Below are 22,209 nucleotides of genomic sequence, written 5' to 3'. Positions count from 1 at the left end.
TGTGGTTGAGAGATGCAGTGCCCTGAAGTACTAACAAATGCATTTTTACGTCTCATCTTGATAGACTTAGAGATTTTTTTTCAGGAAATGTCCTAAAAATCTCCACCTTGATTTTCAAACTCACAATTGTTTTCAGCAATCCCATTTCCCTGGTGAGTTGCCCTCTTTTCTTCTGCAGCAAATTTCTTCTACTTGACTCCCAGTTCTGCAAAAAGTGATTTACTAGACAGATTGCATTTTTTTTTTCCCTTCTGGAAAGTGTCAGTTTCTGAGCAAGATCAAATAACCTTCTGCACTTCAGTATTGACTAATTTTAATTATTAAAACATTTCTCCCAGGAAAAACTCTTCGTGCTGTTTGCTGAGAAACCAGCAATTTTTAATAGGATTAAGGGACTTCTTGAGGAGTCTGGGAACTCTGTAGACAGAATTCTGAATTTTTACTGGGCTCACACTTCTACAGCATTTTTTTTAAAGTAGGAAGAACTAGATTTTTTTTCTTTGCCTTCTTTCTATGTGTCTCCCTTTAAACTTGATATAATGGGCTTTGCAAAGCCTAGAGAAAAGGGGCACATAATTTGGTATGCAGTAAAACTAAATTGTATATATTTGAATGGTTTATACAGCTAAACACTTACTTTGCATATATATTAAGCTTACTAAAATCAGAAATATATCTTTTATTATTAATCCTTTTAGTGATACGCCATCCCCCACTGACAGTTTAATATGGAATCCTTTCCTCACAACAGCCTGGCAAATTGATATTGTTAAAGTGGAACGGAAAGAAAATAACAGCTACATTCCTACTTGAATTTATCACGTTTAAGTTCTCATGTTTTCACATCATTGACAAATTATCAGATGTTTTAGCAAGGTAATAGGATAATTACATTGTTTCTACATAACTCAAGAGCTAAAAACAGCACTACCTGCATTTAAAGTAAAACACAGCTTTGCCTACAGACACCACAAACCAGCCTATCTCACCTCAACAACAAACTGCTTACTGCAGGATAATGAAATTAAATACAGGCTTAATGATGTAAGATTGACAAAGTAATAAAGTTATAGAGAGAGCCAACATTATCCTCAATTAGGTGTTTACTTTCGTTGAAGAATTCTTAGCATTACAGTTCAAAGAGCTGGATTTTTATCTCCAGTAATTTTCAGCTCCATTTCATCAGTGCACTAAGAGAAAGGGCTGTTGTTTTTGTTTTTTGGTGGTTTTTTTTGTTTTTGATTTGCTGTGCAAAAGCCATACCGGAGGATATGGTACATAACAAAGACATTAAATAAAGGCAGAGGGGTCAGGTGCAGCACTCTGTCTGTCTGTCTGCCCTTGTCCATCATGCCCAGCCCCTGAACAGAAATGGAACTACAGGTGGTTCTTTAGCAAGGTGGACTCAGAGGTCTGGTGGATTTTGGAGAAGGCTTGAACTGCTAAATCCTCTGTCAGTGACCTCCTCTGGCATCCTTTGTATTCAATGTCTCAGGGCAATGCAGTGAACAACAGAAACAGCATCAATCACCACTTCCCCACATTCTTGACATGCAGGAACCATTTTCTGCTGGTTTCTGGGCTCATTGCTAAAGAAACAGAATTCCAGCAGAAATACAGAGCACCATTATGTAACTGAATCTACCAAATGGAGCATTTATATCGAGTTCATCATCATGGTGGCTGACGATCTGCAGTATTTAAAATGAGAAAACAATTTAAATGCAGTGTTTAGTCAGAAAATCCTGCACAAAGTCAGAAATTATGATAGACTCATCTAATAGTGATTTTTTCCCCTACATTACCCTTATTCTCTCTTAAGATACAACTTTTGCAGATGACGGATTGGCTCAGTGCCAAATTACAGCTTGCAGTGAAATTCTGCATCAGCCAAGACATAATCAACATTAAGCATTTGAGCCTCAAACTTCAATTTGATCCTCACACAAAGCAAATTGCAGAGAAGTGTCATTTATTGATGTTTATCCAGGTCTTGCTCATCTGCTAACGATGAGTGACAAGAGTGGTTGAGTGGCAGGTCAGCCCAAAATACCCATGTTTGGAGCAATTGGGTTCCAAATGACACAGCAATGACTCCCCTGTCAAAAACCCTCCCCAAGGCACTCAGCAGCCAGCAGCCAAGGAACTCCTCTGTCCCTCTGAGGCTCAATTTGGATTTTTCTTTCCTTGAATTTTCTGCTGTGGGGAAGGGAGCACAAATAGTTGTAACACTTGCAACAGTTCCAGCAGCATTTGGATGTCAGGAATCCATCACCACTCACTTGTCACCAACATCTTTTCATAAAAACCCTTTCTTTAGGATTTTTCCCCCTTCTGAGAAGCTGTGGCCTCAGCAACAAAATGTAAACAGTGGTTATCTGCTGCTGTGGAATGCAACAGGTGGATCCATGATTGGTCTCCTGTGGATGTTTGGATTTACTGACCACTCACGGCAGAGCTGTTCTTGCTTTCTGCCTGGACACAGAACTTTGTCATTCATTTCTTTTCCATTCTTAGCTTAGCTAGCTTCTGAGAACTTTTCTCTCTATTCTTTTTAGTATAGTCATAATGTAATAAATATCATAAAATAATAAATCAAGCCTTCTGAACATGAAGTCAACATTCTCGCCTCTCTCTTCATCCTGCAACCCTTACAAGCCCTGTAACACTCACTTTTATTTTTTCAGCCTATTTAGGTAATTTTTTTTTTTGTTTTGTCACAAAGGTGAAAGTCCTGAAAGCAAATTCTGAGATAAGCACGGCCAATATGGTCTCTTCAGACAGCAATTTGTACTTGGTACTGTAGGCCTGGTGATGCTTAAGAAAAAAATTCAAGTTTTAAATATTACCTGAACTAGTCTTGTTTCCTACTTGCAAATAAATAGTACTCAGAGTATATATAAATATTAAGGAGAAAGACTTAATCATCTACATTTCATTTGGGTACTTTTTTAAAAAATATTTTTTAGCTGCAGTGGTTGCATATAAACAAAAAATAAGGCTCTGTTAGAGCCTTATTAGGCTGTAACTTACCAGGTCAGCAGCCCAAACGGCCTCTAGAAATAACTAGAGAAAACTACTTCAACCCTAAAGCAAGTTATGGCAGAGCCTTTTATATATTTATTATAGATTTATTTCTAGGAGCCATAATACATGCTGGAAATAACACCCCATGTTAACATGCTATCAAGGAACACTGGCTGAGGCTCGCTGTTGAACACTCTTTATTGCAAGTGAGTTCTTGTTACCAACTGCTCTAACAAAATGGTTAGACGCCATTTGTAGCTTCAGTGCTAATTCCAAACATGCCATTATTTCTAATAAAGTAGATTTTGCAGCCAAGAGTAGTTAACCCAACTGTATTTCCACTTTACTGCATGATTATTGCATTTCTCTACTCAGCTGTCTGCTTAGAAGCAGAAGAAAAATGAGTTCCTTCCATGCATTCTTAGTCTTACTCTTTAAAGTAAAAAATAATTCTAATATTGTTTATTTATCTAGGATAAAACAGTTGACATATAGCTATAAATGTGGATGACAAGCCTGTCTATTAAACCAGTTATTTATATACATTTCTTTTAAATCAGAAAATAACTGTCAAAATCAGTAAAAAATGCAAAACAAAGCACAAAGCACATTTGTCAGCAAAAGACTAAATAACCTGCATTTTAATAAAGAGAACATCAAAAAGAGTTAAAAATTTATTTCAAGCGACTGGTTTTTTTTGCATTTCTCCTTAGCTTAGTATAGCCAAGTTATTTTTTTTAAACAGATTTTAATCTTAAAACTGCAGTAATTTCCTAAAGTGCAAAGTAAACTGCAGTACAGGTGATCACCTACAATTCATGTTATCAATTTATTAACAAAGCAAGAGCACTGCATTGCTGTATGCGTATACATAAAGAGTAAAAGGTACATTTGTGGATTAATTAATATGTAAAACCACCTTGTCAGACACCAGCATTTCATGGTTGAGTGCCCTGGGCATGAAAAGATGGTTTGGTTCTTCAAAGATAAGAAAATTTTCCTGGATTGGTCCAGGCAAACAAGACAAATCAGGAGCACAGAGCTGGTCCATGCTCTCCCAGCTGGTGCTATGCCTTTCCACAAAGCAGGAGGTACATTTAATTTAATTTAGGACAACTTTAAAAAGGGTTTGTCAGTCACACAAATTGCACTGATCTCATACCTGTTCATACCCACAAAATTAGTGCCATAAATAACTCTTGAGTTTTACAAGACCTGTAAGAGCAATTATATTTTAACAGTGGAATAACTGTTCTTATTAATAGCTTTTAAATCAGTAAAATTGTTTTTCTCTCCAGGCACCCACCGTGCAGAAACTACATTTCTTTTGCTGTTTTTATTAAACTTTGGAGGAACAAAAATGCATAATTATTTTCCTTAATGATATCTTAGCTACTTCTTACAGGAACTCTGAATCTAAACAAACATTTAACCGGTCTTCTTGAACAATTTCATTTGCTTTTGTTCCCTGCTGTGCTGGAAACACACTTTCTGCTTGCTCTCAATGAGGTATCCCAACAGTTTCTCAGATAGTGCAGCATACTATAAATACTGTGGTTACAGATGAGCTGTTTCCTGCTGCCATTTACTTCATGCTTTACTTCTCTCATCATTTACAAATCAAAAATGCTTATAATTTTTCAAGTGAGAAAAAAGGGTACTCTATTATTCCCAAGAGGACTGTGGAAAACTGTGTGTGAACTACTGCAATATTCCAAATTCCCTCAGTTTCCTATTGCTCCATTTTTGCCTGCAGCAGAACATGGGCAGTCCTGAGAGGCTAAAAAGCTCTGTTTCTGATTCTGGTCTTGGTCCAATGCACATTCTTGGGTGGTGGAACAAGGCCACGTTCTGGTTTTTCATCAGAGAGTAATTAATCTTAATCTTTTTCCTGCAAAACAGATCTTCTGTAGCTGGAGGAAAACAAAGAGGTATCACTTGTTCTGTGGCAAATTAATCTTAAAGGGGGAATCTTCCTAAGAAAATCAGTGGATTAAAGCAAGATTCAGTATTGCCTTTGAGCCCTGAAACCCAAACTAAACTCAAAGGGTGCTTTCAGCATTGTAAATCTGCTCTTATTCTGATGTGCTTTTAATACAGTGTCATCATATCCCATGTGTTTCCTCAAATATTTCAACCCCTGATTCTTCTGTGATTGGCCTCAGGCTGCAGAGCACGGCTTGCTTGGTGCCCATGGCAAGTGATGGAACAGGGAGGTGATGCCAGCCCTGCAGTGCAATCTGGAGCTGGATGTGGGTGAATCCAGTGGCTGGCAATTTAGAGGAAAACGTGCTGGTGCTGTACCAGTTGGAGCCAGATGGTGACTGAAGTTGTTAAGATGATTTGTGCTGCAAATGCCTGAAAAATTACCCTGCTGCAAAGTACCCAAAGCAGAGATGGGATCGCGGTACCGACCAAGCAGTGTGTGGGTAGTGTTTGCAAAAACTGTATGGAGTTATTTGGCAATGGTTAATTGTAATCCTTCCCTTCACTCTTTTTTAGGTTCAGCTGATCCACTATAACCATGAGTTGTACACAAATGTCACAGAAGCTGCAAAGAGTCCTAATGGGTTGGTGGTAGTTTCCATATTTATGAAAGTAAGTATTCTGCATTAGAGATTCCTAATATATAGACAGTAAATTTTCCATGAACTGTAAATGCAGGCGTTTGACTCCTAATTATGCTACAGCAATGCCCAGAAGCTCTGATCTGGAATCCAGAGACAGCTTCTTCCTAAACTGAGCATGCCATCTCTTCTCCAAAGCTTTTACAATATAAAGAAAATTAAAAGGGGTAAGGGAGGTGGGGGAAAAAACCCCTTACATCATAAACATCACTCATAAAACTTTCATGGCTATGGCAGAAGTCACTAGCTTTGCAGATTTAGTGTTTCTTCATGAAATGTTATTCATTCAAATCCCTTCTAGTAGGTTGAGGCCCTGGGAGAGAGGGCCTGTCATGCTAATGTTTCAAAGCCAGCAAAATCAGTTTTTTTCTGTGTTATTTAAAACATCTTGAAACCATGCAAACTGAAAGAACATTAAAAGTAGAACTTCTAGTATCTTGCATTTCACAGAACCACAAAGGCATGTGAATATTTTGTCTCCATCCTGTTGCATTCAAGGTACATATTTAAGTCTATCATTTATAGTGATCTAACACTAAACTCTAAACTTCGTGGTTTTCCCAAGCCTCTTTCATTACACTGGAGAAACCTTTTGTCTCATTTTATAGAAAAAAAATTATTTCTCCCCTCCAAATATTGTTTATATTCTGTCATTATGTATCACTGTTTCATCAGTCTAAAAAAGTGTGTATTTCTGAGTAATGCTGAAGTTCACCTCATCACACCTTAGGTATGGGATATCTATTATTTCCCCTCAGTACTCTAATCCCATTTCATAAAGGTCCTAACAAAGCATTAACCTCAGATATAAAGTATGCATTTCACAGAGTATACTGAATAATTAGATATAAAAGGACAATTTTCACATGGGTCTAATATTTAAGAAATATATTTATGTTACTTTTTTTGGTTTTTTTTTTAAATCCAAAAAGTATTTTATTATGACCCAGCAATCTGACCTGTATTCATGAAAAAGGCAAAAATTAAAGAGGAGACAGAGAGAATCTTATCAATATTTAGAAGTACCTGCAGGGAGGTGTCAGAGGATGGACCAGACTCTGCTCAGGGCTGCTGAGCAACTGTGGGGTAGAATCTGACACATGGAAAGTTCCACCTGAACATGAGGTGTTACCTCATATATTACCCAGACATAAACCAGAGGAAGAGAGCTTTAATTTGCAATCAAAAAAGCCTACTGCAAGGAAATTATATTTATCAATAAATAAAATAATGGAATACTAGTGAAAATCCTGCCTAATATATCAACCACCTGCAAATTTCACCAAAGCTGTCGGAGGAGAAACCTGTGTTCATGCTTTTATTCAGGCATTGATTTCTGTTCACCCTGTTCCTTGTGTTTTATTTATTCTACCAACTTTCTATCAAGCTTCATTAGAAAAACAAGTGAGTAATTATTTCCTTCTCCCACAACAATGACAAAAAGGAGAATTCAACTGGAGGACTATGAGAGAGTGTCTGTGTGCACACATGGAAGAGCTGCAAGGAAATGTCTGTGAGAAGATTTTGACATTGTGCATTTTCTCTTCTGTAGGTATCTGAATCATCAAATCCATTTCTAAATCGTATGCTTAACAGAGACACCATAACAAGAATAACATATAAGAGTAAGTTTCTTTTCATTTCCTCTAGAAACAGCTGTGTTCTTTCACTATCAAATAACACATTTAGTGATCCTGAAACAAGAGGCACCTCATTATGGGCAGTAATTCCAGGTTTGCATTGTCAGGAACTCTGCATGATAAACTCAGGAATGTGAAAAAGCTCATTAGGTCATCAATTTTTCAAATGAATTTTGAACTTCAAAGTCTGTTTTACATCTGAAGGTGCAACAACAAATTAATGAAATTATATTTGACACATACATATACTGTATTCACACAGAATGTGCAGGAGAACCTCTCTACTGTTAGCAGTAAAAGGGACATGTGTAGCAGCCTGGATTGTATTGGATCTGGTTATGTCAAGATCCTGCACAATTCACTGGATTTAGTATTCATCAGTGTTTTCTTTTTAAAGTAAAAGTTAAAACATTCCTATTCAACTACTGCTGCATTTAACAGATATAGAAAGAGGTTATTAACACAGCTTTTATATTTGTTATATTCTCATTTGAAAAGCCTTTAACTGATGATCCTCAATAATTCCATGTTCATATATAGACCTTGTGGAAAACCGGAGCTTAATTAAGATATTTTAGAGAAAATAATGAAAAATACATATACATAAATTAAACCTCTTCTCCTGAAAACCTCATTTCCTTTGTCGAATATTCTAAGCTGCTATGAAGTTTGTAAGTTCAACAATAGCAGAATTTAACTTTCAGAAAGTACACAGCAAGGGGATAACACAAATAATTCCTTGTTCTCTCCTGCAACACACACACCTCCATACCACTGAGGCTACTCTGCTTTTACCTGAGAGGTAAAAATCTCGTTACACCTTTAGTCCAAATAAGAGGCTTCTATGATAATGAAACTCAGTTCTCTACAATACCTATGGAAAGGAAGGCAACAGAGGGTTCTCCTCAGAATGTTTTATCCAGATTGTTCTATCAGTATCAAATGTCATCATCTCTGCATGGAAGAAGCAGATCAGTCCCATTTTTAAACTGCTTGTCCTGGTTCCTTGCAAAAATGCAGCAAGGATGTTCTGCAAGAGCTTCCTGCCTACCAGTGCTGCTGCAGCATCTTGGAAACAGGGAATTATTGTTAAAGCTGAGAGCTTTTTCCAGCTTCTTCACCCACAGATTCTATATTCCCAGCTTCTGGGAACCAGCCAGGTGTTCTCCCATGGGGCCCACCCTCCCAAAACTGAATATTTCATTTGTATGCTGCATTTACAGTGAAAAAAACTCCTCTTCTCCGGAGCTGGCAGCATCCCACTACCTCCCACTGCTTGTTTTGTCTCCTTACAAGGGAAACATTACTCCAATCTCACCTAATTTGGGTATTCTAAATGAAATTTCTCATGAAGATGAACACATAAAACACAGGCTGGAAAATCAGTGATTAACAGAATTGCTTTAATTTTTAACCACGGTTTTCGCTAAGTTTATCCGTTAAAATTAAATCACTGGTAGACACAATGCACACAATATTCCACAAGGCATTGGGTTACTTACTGTAGTAACAAGTATTGACTGTGAATTTTTAGTGTAAATTGGGAACATGAAAGTGTTATTGAAAGTAATTTTGCAGCTGTCTTGCATGATGGATTATAGCACCATTGCTGAAAACTAATTTTACCTCTTACACTGCAAGGATTTCTAGTGTGCCTTTAGTAGCTGGAGTTCTGCAGCTTCTACTTTAGGGCTCCACTCTTGAAGTCAATACTCAGCACAGTGCTGACAAAATGCCCAGGCCCCATGTGCTCAAGAGGAGCGTGGAGGGAATGATAAAAAGAATGCTGGTTCAAAGTCAGGACAGTCCATAACATAAATAAAAGGTTTTGTTGTTTTTTTTTTTTTTTTTAAAGAAAAGCAACAAAATTAAGTGCTGTGTCTCCTGCTGTGTGAAATTTCCACATGCCAAGAGCATTAACAGGGAAATTTCTGCTCTTATGGCTACAGTGAAGTAAGTGGACCCCAAGGAATTTTTAAGGAGATTTTAAATGTTTATTTAGATATTAAATGTTTATTTACAGATATTGATGGCTAAAGTGAAGTAAGTGGACTCCAAGGAATTTTTAAGGGGATTTTAAATGTTTCTTTGGTTCTGTTATCGCAGCCCAAAGAATTGACTGTGAGCAAGCTGAAACAAGGGTTTTTTCAAGCAGGTTTTAGTCAGAAGCTGTGTAGGTATCTCAAAAGAAAACTTTTTTATTATTCCTCATTAAGTGTGCCATTTGAGGGGACAAGTTAGCTTTCTTTCAAAACAGTTATGCTACATGAGCTTTCATCCAGTATTTGCTTAACATCAGGGAAAAAATTAACTTTTTAGATTCCCAAAATTCCACATAAAAATTTGGTCTTCTCATTGTCTGGTAAGCAGAGAAAATGAGGATCTCTTCATTTCTTACCCTGTAAATCTAACCTAGATCCTCTTCTGGATTATCATGATATGAACTTTAAAATCAAATGTACCTTCCTCCACTCAATAAACACTATATTCCCTATAAAAAGCATTATTATAAAGAGAGCATACAAAGAAAGCCAATCCCACACATATATTACAAGCCTAGGGATAAAAGGATTTACATTATTTCCTAGGTAAATTGTCAGAGTCAAGGCCTTTATGTGAATGAATGTGAAATTTAATGAAATCTAATTTGTAGAGAGAAAAATTCCTGGGTTTGGAAATCACCGTAAGGCATGAGCAGAACAAGAATAACACATTGTGGACTGCAGATAGGAATGATGCAGAGGGTCCAGGAAGGGCTGGATGGATTTATGAAAGGAAGCTTGTCACTGGCAAGAGATCATAACAGGGTGATTTTGAGCATTTTTGAATGTATTTTCAGTAAATATAAGCAAGAATTTGGAGGGCGGCAGTCTGGTAGTAATACCAACCCACCAGGTCTGCTTCAACTCCAGAACAAGAAACCCTTACCAAGATGTGGGGAAAGGACAGACCTGTTCGTGGGAAAAATGTTGGTAACCAAATTCTTATTGTGTCATCTTCTCTCAAGGAATCATCTGACTTCCCATGGGAATATAACTCACATACAGGCATTAATAAGTCCTGTGTTTTCTTGGACAAACCCTTATTTCATTCACCCCTATCTTTGACTTTTCCTGAAGTGGTATTTTCCTCCATTTTCTCATAGGAATATCTCTCATCTATATTAATCTTCAGTTAGTTTTCCATCTCCTAGTAAACCTTTCAGGGCAAATTCTACCTGGTTGAAATGATTTTAGCCCAGCTGAAGCCAATATGGCTGTGAGAAAGCAGATTTGGTCTTTAGGGATCTCTTCTGCCTGACTCTGTGCCACTTGGTGTTAAAACACACCACTTTCCATGGCTCATAAATAATGAACAGGGTGTTCATGTGGGAAAGGGAAAAGTGTGTGACAACTCATTGAAAACAGGCATTGGCATGAAAAAAATCCATCAGTTCTCTTCCGATGCAATTCTAGCAAAATCACCAGTGCACTGCAAATAATGTTTTCAATGACCAGATGTATTCAGTCATCTCTACTTGTTCAGATATAACTGCATTTTGACTGTGATTTCATGCTTGTGTCTGGAAGGTTTGGGTTTAGGAAGAAGCTGTCATGGGCCATGGGCCACTGAAGCCTGGTCATATTAAAAGAGGGGACAGTAATGGCACTTCCCCTTCTGCTTGAGGATCCAGCCAGCACTGCAATCACCCAGCCCAGGCTGCAAGGGCAGGGCAGAGGACTCTTTTTCTAACAAACACGAGAGGGCCTGCCAGGATTTTTTTTTGTAAAACAACATACTGTTAATATAATAAAATATATTTTAATAATAATATATAATATTATATATAATTAATAATTAATAATAATAATATATAATAAATACTGTTATTTAATATTAAAATATTAAATAACAGTAAGGCCCTGGTCAGTGAGGCGGAAACATTACACTCTCACCTTGACACTTTAACTGGGCTGTAGCTGCCAATATTGTTGCCCCCAAACCCTGTTCCATGTTGACTCTGCTGTGTTAAAATAAAAAAACAGGGTCACATTTTCTCTGCCTGTGTTCTTTGATTTTCTGTTGCCCAAGACAATAATCTGCAGCCCTTCTTATTTTTCCATTAGGTTGTACAAGACAAGTCTTTTGCTCATCTAAGTTATGTCCTTCAGCTACAATATGTTAAATTCAAGTTAAATTGCACCTTTCTTTTTTAGCTCCTATACAATTCCTTGATCATTTGGATTTCTCTACAAATCAAGGTCAGCTTATGTTGAGCATTGAAAGAGGGAACACACCTCAGTGTGCACTTTTCCTTGCCTGCATTTTAACATTTCCTCTGCAAATGAACCAAATTGGAGACACCACACACAGGTGAAAGGGTTCAAAGAGAACTCACAATGTTACAAATCATAACCACCCCAGCTTCCTCTGAGATACACACAAGCAGCAGTGTATCAGTAATAAAATATGTTTATCCCTGAGTGGATGAACTCCTACAGCCTAAGATTTGGCAGGCAAATCTGAGTTTTAGCTTTGACAGCACTGCCAAAAGTACTGTAAGGCCAGCATTACCCAAGAGAAATAGTGCAGATAGTACAGAAAACACTGAGGAACTCTGATGAATTTTGAAAGATATATCTCATTATATTTAGGTACATATCCACAGGATAAATTCTGTTGCAGAGGAATACACTTCATTCATTCCTAGAGAGCCTTACAATAAAGGCAGGACTCCTGGTACTGCTTCCCAGCAAGCCTTCAACCTAGAGTTTAGCTTTCTGAGGGAGCTGGCACTGCACCCACACCACTGTGCACATGAAAGGCTGGGAGGCTTCATGGAGCAGCTTTATTATCATGCACTAACTGCAATTTCCTCTCATGCCAGACGGGCAATTAAGTTTTAATTCTCTTGGCCTTTCTGAGGCTTTGTTGAGCAAAAATTGTTAATGACCCCAAAAGATGGAAAGTCAGCATTCTTCAAAGGCTTCTGCATCTCAATCAATAACTGCAACTTCAAGAAGCTTTTGACTCCAGTCCCTAAATGTGATTTAGAGTTGCCCTGTGAGAGCCTGTGCTCAGTTCCCAGTGTGTGTGAATGGGAATCTCAGTGCAGATCCACCCAGCAGGGTGAGGGATATTACTTGTGTTACTTGTTCTTGTCTAAATTGCTGGAGGATCCAGAAATGTGCATCTGTTAAGCTTCATTCTTTGGTAGAACTGAACATCATGTCATCATGTTCTGGAATTAGGAGACATGAAAAGGGTGATTTTTTTTTATTTGTTTGTTTGTTTTGTTTGGGGGTTTTTGTTGTTTGCTTTGTGATGCTGCTGTTTTACCTGAGTTGTTTTCCTCCTTTGTTCTCCAGATGATGCATACTTACTACAGGGGCTTAATATTGAGGAACTTTATCCAGAGACATCTAGTTTCATTACGTATGATGGGTCAATGACAATTCCACCCTGCTATGAAACAGCAAGCTGGATAATAATGAACAAACCTGTCTACATAACAAGGATGCAGGTAAAGCAATTTACAAATTACTCAGTCTAGGATAGGTACAAAGTAAAATTTTAAACATAATATTTCTAGCTTTACATTAGATTCAGCTCTTGTGCTGTAGGGATCCCTGCATGCTATTTATACAGGTTGCAGAAGCATTGAAGAGGTTTTTTGTCAAAATAAAAATACCAACTGTTTAGAGCTCCATCAGTATCTACACACACAAACTTTAAGGGGGACCCTGTTTTCAGTGAGGGTTTGAACCAAAAGGTTTTCAGCAGTCTCTCCACAACTGCATCATTCTATGATGCTGTGAACAGTTACTTGGAGGCTCTACAACAAGTACATCAGTGTTGTACAAACATAACTGAGGTTATTAAGGATAACAGAGGTCATTCCTAGGTCTGAACAAACAACGTATCAATAGCACATAATGTGACAGAGATGCAGTATATGGAGCCTTCTGGAAATAAAATCAGCCAGTGCTTTCTGGTATAGAATAAAATTACAGGATACACACCACAGATACCTTTGGAAAAATCAGACTGAAGTATTGAAGCCCCTATTAGAGAGAAGCAAGAGAAACTATGCAAGAGAAAACACAACTTCACATCCAAAAGGAAGCTATTGAGGAAACGCACCAGTGGAAAAATCTCAAAAACTAAATTTCTGTACAACTTGCTTACAGTCCAAATCCTGGCGTCAGAAAACAGCAAATTTAACACCAACTGGCCTCTCCTCAGAGTTTCCATCAGTGAGTTGCCTACAGAGCTGTGACCTAACTAAAACCTCCTCTCTTGTATACTTGAACCTCCATCTGCTCGGCCCAAGCAGGCAGCAAAAGAAATGTGGCCTGAGAAATGAAATTAGGAACGAGAAAACAACCCTAAATATCATTTTGGGATTTAAAATCATATTAACATTGTAAATAAGATTACTTTTAAAAGCCTGAGATGTTTTATTTTTGTGATATTCCCTCTGTCCAGTTTAGTCTGGAGGTAGTGAAAGCACTTTGTTTCCTTTCTAAATGGGTGATCTGGGAGATGACACAGCTGAGCAGAGGCAAAAGGCTCACTAGTGTGAACTTTTCAAACACACGACCTGAATATTTTCCTACAAGCAACATTTTTAGGTCCAACATTAATGTGCAAAATAAGGATTCAAATATTTCTAGTCTGTGCTGCTACCTATGGGTTATACCCTCATGATATTTGCTACTTGTCATGCTTTAATGGTTAATCACATCCTCCATTAATGCTTAGTTATATCCTCCATTATTAATGCTGAAAATTGATTTTGTGGAATACTTACTAATTATGTTGTGTACTCATACTGAAAAAGCAATGCCCAGCTGAAGTTTTCCCTAAAAGCTGTTAAAGACTTCCAGTACATAAACCACAGCTACTGGATTTCCCCATTAAATGCCATAAACAAACATCATAAATTGTACACTAATGTGGAAAATAATTTGTTTTTATATCTTTAAACCAAAATATTGAGGATTCCTGGTATGAAATGTGAAACCTTTTTTTTTTCCCTCTCTGATTTTGGTTGACTTGGATCAATCAAGAGTTGCACAGTCACCATAACAGTCATTTCTGCCAACCAGCACTGGATGCACAGGATGATTCACCATTTCCCTCTGTGCTGTGAAACCAGCACAGGTTTCTGCTGTAGGAACACTCACAGTCACAGCACAGACAGAATCATGACAGACCTGTCAGCAAAAACAGGCTCTCACTTTTTAACATCATTAATTTCATGACTTCAGCAGCATCACTGTCAGTTTTCCTTCCCATCCAGCCTGCCCCTACCTGGTTGTTGAATAACACCAACCAAAACTGTGGCTTCTCAACTGAAAGCTACACTGTTCAGGAAATTTGCTCTTGTCATTCATCAAATTCATTTGCTCTGTACCAGCTGCTGCCATCCAGCACTGTTTATTCCATTACTTTCTGGCTCACCCAAAGACACCTCAATACTATTTTCATTCACTCCCCACAAAACTGGTTACTCTCATTTAAAATGGGGCTCAGAAACAGAGGAACACACAAGGAATGGTTTTAAGTTAACTCTGACTACAAACTGGCAGAGTTAACTTAAATTTGGTTTCACTGAAATTCTGTTTCACTGAAATTCTGTTTTACTTCAATTTATTAACTAATCTATTTAATAGTGTTGTATGTTGTTTACTTGCAGCAAAGACCAGTACTAAAACCCCCCTGTTTTGTCTTTATAGATGCATTCTTTGCGACTTCTAAGCCAGAATCAGCCATCACAGATATTTCTGAGCATGAGCGACAATTTCAGACCAGTCCAGCCTCTCAACAATCGATGTATCCGAACCAATATCAACTTTAGTTTACAGGGAAAAGATTGTCCAAACAATAGAGCACAGAAACTACAGTATAGAGGTATGTTCCACCTCCAGAATGACCCTTTCTATGCTTTCACTGAGCTCCTTTCTTTGAGAAATCCAAGGGCATGCAAGGCACACAAATAAAAACCCATAAAACTCCAGATCTTGGGGAATAACTGTGTCAGTGAATTGCCACACATTTGAAATAGATGAGTAAATGCATGACAAAAAAACAGCCTGGGACATCAGATATGTTTTTTAGAAGTAAATAGGACAGGCCCTTGGTTTTCTAGCCTCATTTTAAAGTCTTCTCCCCTTACAAAGTGCATTTTGCTCTGGTTGACTCATCCACAAAGGTGGATGAGCTAGTCTTGTTGACAACTGATCTCAAACAAAATTAGTAATTGATAAGACTTAATTTCACTTTCAAGGTGCACCACCATAACAAACACCTAAATTGCTAAGTAGATAGACAGCTGGAGATATAAACAATGAAGCAGCTCAGTCACCTGCAGCTAGAGTCCTACACTGCCACAGCTGAGCTTTAATGTGTCTCGTGCATCTTTGAGCCCAGGCACACGACTGTGTTGCCTGAAATAATAGTGTTAAAGTGCCCTCACAGCAGTAATGTCATCATTATGAAGGAGAAGCACTAAAGGAATGAAAGGACATTTTCAGCAGCGAGGCAGATGACTCTGTTGCAATACTTCAAAGGAAGAGTCATTCTTCAGACTTAATTCTTTTCTAGAAAAAGGAGGAAACTGAACCTCCTGGCTTTTTTAAGACATTTTGCCTAAGTGCCTAGTGTAGTGTTAAAGCAGTTAAATTTGATTCACAGTGTTAAACCAGTTTCATATTTGGAGTTTATTGAAGCATGATTGTTTTTGTTTGTTTCTCTTCCAGTAAATGAATGGCTCCTCAAATGAGACAGAGCAGGCAAAATCCAAATCCTCAGTGGAATGCTTCTTCTGGGAATCGACATCATCTGCAATGCACCCAACCTCCCTCTCTGGCTCACATGCACTTTGTGCTGTGGGAAAACAGCTGCCATGCTGGAAAACTCCTCAAAATTTATTCATGTGATTGATGGCCATTTAAAAACAAAACAAAACAAAAGACAAAACAAAAGTATTACAGTAAATGTGATTACAATTTTCCTGAACTAATTTGGAGTCACAAAGACTTTTCAGACTTTGTACATAAGAAATTCTTAATCTTCTCCCTCTCTCTCCCTCAACTGAAAAAAAAAAAGAAAAAAAAAAGAAAAAAGGTGGATCAGTACAGCATCAAAGTGGAGTTGTGTTCTGTGTGCCAAGTAATCTTGGAAAGCTCTCATTATTTCACTATCATTAATGGATATTGACAAGACAGAACAAGACTCCTGTAAAGAAATCATTTCTAGGTATGATCTTTCTGTTCATTTAATTTTAAAAGGGACAGACTTTGCTGGATAAGTATTGTAAATATATCACTGCAGAATATAAAGGAAATTTAAATATTTCCCTCTGTCACATATCTGTAGTAGGATTTGGCAAAACCAGAATATATCCATTTTCTGTTTCTTGCTTTACAACAGATCATACTTTGTGTTGGTTACTATTAACAACTCAATAAATGTGTTTAACAAATTAATTTAGTTAAGTTGCTTTGATTTCTTTTTTTCCTTTCTGAAATGACAAGCCTCTTCTACTTGTGGATGCATTATTTGTGGTTTTATTTTTTTTCCTCTTTTTTTTTTTGTTCTTTTTTTTTTTACTTAATTTCTTTTTTTGCAGCCCATTCAAGTGAGTGAAGGACAATTGGGAATGCACTTAAAGGTGGTATAACTTAAACTCCACTGGGCTCAGAAGCAGAAAGCAGATGAAACATATCTCAGTTTAAAACTGTCATTTTCCTTGCTGAAGCCATTACCGGGACAAACATTCAATCCTGTAAATTTGTGGTGAAAGGGATATTTTTTCTTTACAGATAAAGCAGGAGCTGGCCTAGTAAAAGCAAATGCCTTTTTTCTTATTTATAATGGTCATTCACTGTGTTTGGTTACTGTCAAGAACTCAATAAATGTGTTTAACAAGTTCACACAGCACATGTTTGACCTTCTTGAATACTGAGGGATTTTTCAGGTTGATATTTTTTTCAGTCTGAAGAGGGGTCAGGCCTCATGATCTCCCATCCCTAATGCTCACATTGTACCACATTTAAGTTCACAGAAAGCAAGACAAAGCCAAACAATGCTCTGGCACCAACAAATTGTTTACACCAAATGGAAGAACAGGCACTACAAGAAGTGTGAGGGAAGAGCCAGGGAGCTTTAATGTGACAAAAAATTATTTGCAGGTTTATGATAAATTTTCACAAATTAATGCGAAATTTACTTGTTTGGGACACTTAGGAGAAGAACAGGTCCTACACAAATGATATTATGGTTCCTTACATAAAGGATTCTTCAAAGTTACACTGATGAGCAAGAAGGGAACAAATATGAGATAACCTTCAATATTCTCAGACAAACACACAAAAAAGAAACTTCTCCAAACTACTGCCTTAAAAATATTTTTTTTCTTTTAACAGAATTTACCTGTAGTAGATTCACAAAACAGAGCACAGAAATAACATTCTGTGCAAGCAACACCATAAATACTGTGAAATGACTAACAAGAGACACTCAGCAATGCAATCTGGTTATTTTTCCAGTGTAGGATTTGTCACTGTGAATCAAGAGATGTTGTGAAAGGGCAGTAAAGTCTAGTGAGTGATTGTGGCAGGCTGGAGCCTGGCAAGGTAAGCAAAGCCCTTTGTGTCTCAGGGATGGGCATTTTATTATGATGGGTGGAAGAGAGAAAGAAAAAAAAATCAGATGACACTGACTTCAAGTTGTTTCTTTTAATGAACGTTTTCATGTCAACAGTCATTACAATGCTAATGTCAACACTTTTTTGGAAGTAGTACCCATATAAGATTCATTAGGGATGTCATAAGCATCCCACAACATATGGTGTCTCAAATCCAATTACTTTTCTATTCAAACCATGACCTTGAATAGGTTTTAAAGCAAGAAAGAACACCAAGAAAAAGCTCCTATTGCTTATTTGATGGCCCAGTGGCATAGTACTGAAATTCAGAATTATGCCGTTTTTCGGTCTGTTCTGCTTTCCAGTTTTGTATCCAGTCTAAAAAAAGTGACAGAAGCTTAGTTTAGTAAAACAAGTAGTGGCAACATCTACTTCCTGAGACTGTTTGCACGTTGAAAGCACTGTGTACACAGAAAAGGGCATTTTGAAATACTTCAAGCAGCATTTGGCTGGGTTTCAAGTATCTCTGATTCTGAGGACTAACACTGCAGTTCTCTGTATCCTGCATGGCCTGGAGCTGACCTCCCTCTTTCTGCTGTGATAACCTCCCAACCTAGATGTACATCAGCCTCTCACCTCACAGCAGCTACTGCCTTGGGTTGTTACATCCCAGGTCAGTGAGGCAGATGCAGAAACTGGGATGCCTTGGGAGAACACTCACTTTCGATTTAGGGCGACGCACTGACTTTCAATATAGGGCGACACAGTGAGACACTCTACCACAGTTCCTTGCTTATTTATGTTAATGGTCCCAGTTACATCACCCCTGTTCTCCTCCCCAGCTCTAGAATGTTCCCTGTTCCCGCTTCCCCTACTGCTTCCCATTCCTTGCAACTCCTCCCCTGTATCCCTGCTGGCTCTTTCCCTCTGACCCCCCCTTTGCACCACCCCTAATCCCTCAACCCATTGACCCTCGGACCTGATGCTCCACCTCCCTCATTCCATATAAAACCCCTCGACCCTTCTTTGTTCTTGGTTCTTCTGCCCCTGAGCCCCTCGGGTGTGCCAGTTAATAAACAGCCACTGGAACACCATATGAAGAACCCCTTTTGCCTCTCCATTACGCCAGCCTGCATTTCTCACCTGGCGGCACGAGCGTCTGGTGTTTGTGCTGAAATCTGCCTTTCCCTAAGGGAGACGCTCTGGGGAAGGCAGTGACCTCGGCAGCTCCTGCCGTGTCGCTGCATTGGGTCATCTCTGGACATCAGTCTCTCCAGCCCAATCCATGGGGAAAAAAAAACCCCCTCAGAAATCTTAATGTTCCCAAGTGCTCCTTAGTGTTCCTAAGACAATGATTTAGGCCCTTCAGCTGGGTAGTTGAAGAAATAAAAATAAAATTTTTCATCTAAATTTTACCTTTTGAAAGCACCGGTTTTACACAGAGATTATTTGGCAACATTCTTGTTAGATAGAGTTTTTCTTCTGTGACCATCTTCTTCTACGTGATTTTAAGAAAAGCCCCCAAGGATATTTTGTTTATGTGAAGATCTAAAAATGAAATCTATTCTATCTCAAGCATGTTATGTCTCCAGAAAATAAGTTATTTATATTTTTAAATGATATCTTACTGGAACGTCTCTCCTTGCTATAATACTAGGGCTAGCACTCTGCTGCTACATAAATAATACTGGTTATAGAAAACTTACAATTACTTGCCATGTTTTGGCAAGTTCTTCCTAAATCAGCTTATATTGTTACAATATAAACACTCATGCCTTTAATGATACAATTAAATCTAGAGCAATTACTGCATATATTTCCCATACTTCTTCACTGAGCTTTGCTGAAATATTCCAAATCATTCTTGCAGTTTAATGCATTTAAATATGTAATTATGTTTAGCACATTTATTATGCACAGTCACTAGAAATCAAATTCACTTTGAATATATTTTCTAATTGCTACTTAGAGGTACTTGCAGACAAAATAAGTGCTGAGGCTACATTAATGCACAGATAAATGGTCTTGGTTTGAAAAGACAGGTGTCTGCTAAGGAAAATGGAAATGATCCCCTGGGCATTGCCCTGCCACATCCCTTCCCTTACAAACATCCATAGAGCTGGAAAAGGACTCACTCACCTTCTCACTAAACACAAGGGAAACACATAAGTCAGGCAAGATCTTCACTCAAGTTCACTCTTTGAACACTTGAAACTGGAGCCAAAGCCAGCAAAATACTTGTATTCATTTATAAAGTATCACAAATAGGCAGATGATGAAAGAGTTTGCTGAGTTTAGGAATAAAGCATAAAAAGCCTGTCAAACCAGGACTAGCTAGTGTTCCCAGTGACTAGGTTACAGGCAATGCCTCAAACCTGATGGCCCTTTCTTCCCTCAGATTTTCATGGGGTATCTGTGGTCTCATTCATGTACAGGAAAACTGTAGGCCAGGCCTTTCTTTTAGAAGGGATCAAAGAGCAAAGGCATGATAAGCTAATCATCACCATTCATAGAGCACTGCGGACTCCCCAGCAAGAGGGTCCTGATTTGACCCCAGAGCCTCATGAATCCCAATGCCAAAACTGCTGAAAGTAGCAATGTTACATGCAGGGAGCTGAATCTTGATGAATCAGCATGGTATCCTCAGTCTGTATTGTCTGGACACAGGGAAGAATCTTCTCAGCTTTCTGACACTTTGTCATGCAAAGCAGATGAGCAGAAGCTTCAGTCCTAAAGGCAGAAACCAAAAACGAACAGAGGTCAGAGAGAAACACTTTTATTTCTCCACCTTTACTGAGTCAGCCAAAACTTATTTCAAGATGCTTTAGTGGACAGAAAAACTCAAGCACCTGCAAACTTTGCAGAAGCTGTGTGAGGACTCAGAGACTTGGTGAAACAGAAGATTCCCACATCAACCACCACAATATGTCTATACTACGGAACACAAACAACACTCCGCTGTTGAAAAATAACTGAGCCAGACAAGTGTTGTATCCTCACATAAAGACCCCTGGGCCAGCATAGTTGAAGTTTATCTAGGCGCTGTAAGCAGAATTACATTTACTCATTTCTTCAGTAGCAAATTTTCTTCCCCCTGTGTATTCCAATGTGTTTCTTTATTCCATCAAACTAAAGCACCTTTCCAAAATCCTGCCCACTATTCCCCAGTACACGATGAGCAAATTTGTAAAAAGCTCATTATATTATGGCCTTGCACTTAAAGTGCCTATGCAAGTTTAAATTGACTGCAGAATTCTCTTAGCTCTGTGAGAGTTTCTTAAAACTACCTTTGTGCTCATTGTCCAAGAAATAGTGTTAATAAATATATCAGTTCTTCTCTCCCCTGCAGCTCAGAGCATTGTAACACTTATTTACGCATTTTTATACACACATAAAAAGTGTCATATATGTGGCAGTCATTGATTGTTCTGTAATGGTTAGGGGATTCATATATCATAGCTCTGGCATACTGATGTTATCATCTTCATGTTTTCAGGCCCAGGAGGAGTTCCATTTTTTAGGTTGATACCATAATTTCTCTTGTTGTCAGTTCCAAGCATTATTGACAAGACTGTCAAGAAGTCACCTTTCATGCATTTATTTTCTCTCCCTCAGTTAATTTAAAGATTTTCAAATTATAAGAAGGATAATTTAGCCTTTAAGGTAGAAATAAATCCAATGGATGCAATGCATTTAAATTTATTTCTTTTACAGTACAATTAGTCGTTCCTGCCCAACAAAGCATTATTTTTATATGGCCTATTGTCTTTTAACTAATATCCAGCTTTTCAGTCCAGGACCTAGAACTCAACTGATTATTTTATTAAATAAGTTTCTATGCAGTTCCATGACATAGAAAAATCATATTTATGCATTATAAATATTGTATCTTAGCACTAGTACTTTAGAACTCTCCATCATAGATGTCACTATAATGAAAAATACTATGGTTGAATTTCTACAAAAAGAGCAGTAAATAAACAGAAATTTAAATTATATTTCCTCAAACCAACTCTTTTGACTAAGAATGACTGCAAAACGTAACCAGAGTCCAAATATCAAATTTACCAGAGCTGTAAAACCTCCATCAATAGGATATTCAGGTAGAAGAAGGTGTTAGTGTAAGATAATCAAGAGAAGAGTCCTCAAGAATAAAAGCAATATATCAGTAACAAATTAGGTATTTAATTGAAACCAAACTTGTCAAGACACTAAAACACTCACAATTTGTTAATAATCCTGATATCTAATCATGCAAATTGTTTAGCAATATTAAAGGCCT

At 37.8% G+C, this 22,209-nt stretch overlaps 1 protein-coding gene across 1 annotated transcript in view; it reads left to right on the top strand.

Moving 5' to 3' along the window:
* Window positions 1-16,767, top strand: part of CA10 (carbonic anhydrase 10) — a 153,258-nt gene extending 136,491 nt beyond the window's left edge. The window contains exons 7-11 of the mRNA XM_058817375.1: window positions 5,530-5,625; window positions 7,207-7,279; window positions 12,643-12,797; window positions 15,016-15,190; window positions 16,039-16,767. Of these exons, the coding sequence (XP_058673358.1) occupies window positions 5,530-5,625; window positions 7,207-7,279; window positions 12,643-12,797; window positions 15,016-15,190; window positions 16,039-16,061 (522 nt within the window). The 3' untranslated portion in view covers window positions 16,062-16,767. The remainder of the gene's footprint in view (window positions 1-5,529; window positions 5,626-7,206; window positions 7,280-12,642; window positions 12,798-15,015; window positions 15,191-16,038) is intronic.
* Window positions 16,768-22,209: the final 5,442 nt, after the last annotated feature.

The sequence above is a fragment of the Ammospiza caudacuta genome, chromosome 19 (genome assembly GCF_027887145.1).
Source record: "Ammospiza caudacuta isolate bAmmCau1 chromosome 19, bAmmCau1.pri, whole genome shotgun sequence".
Lineage (NCBI taxonomy): Eukaryota > Metazoa > Chordata > Aves > Passeriformes > Passerellidae > Ammospiza > Ammospiza caudacuta.
This window is presented reverse-complemented; position numbering and strand designations above follow the sequence as displayed.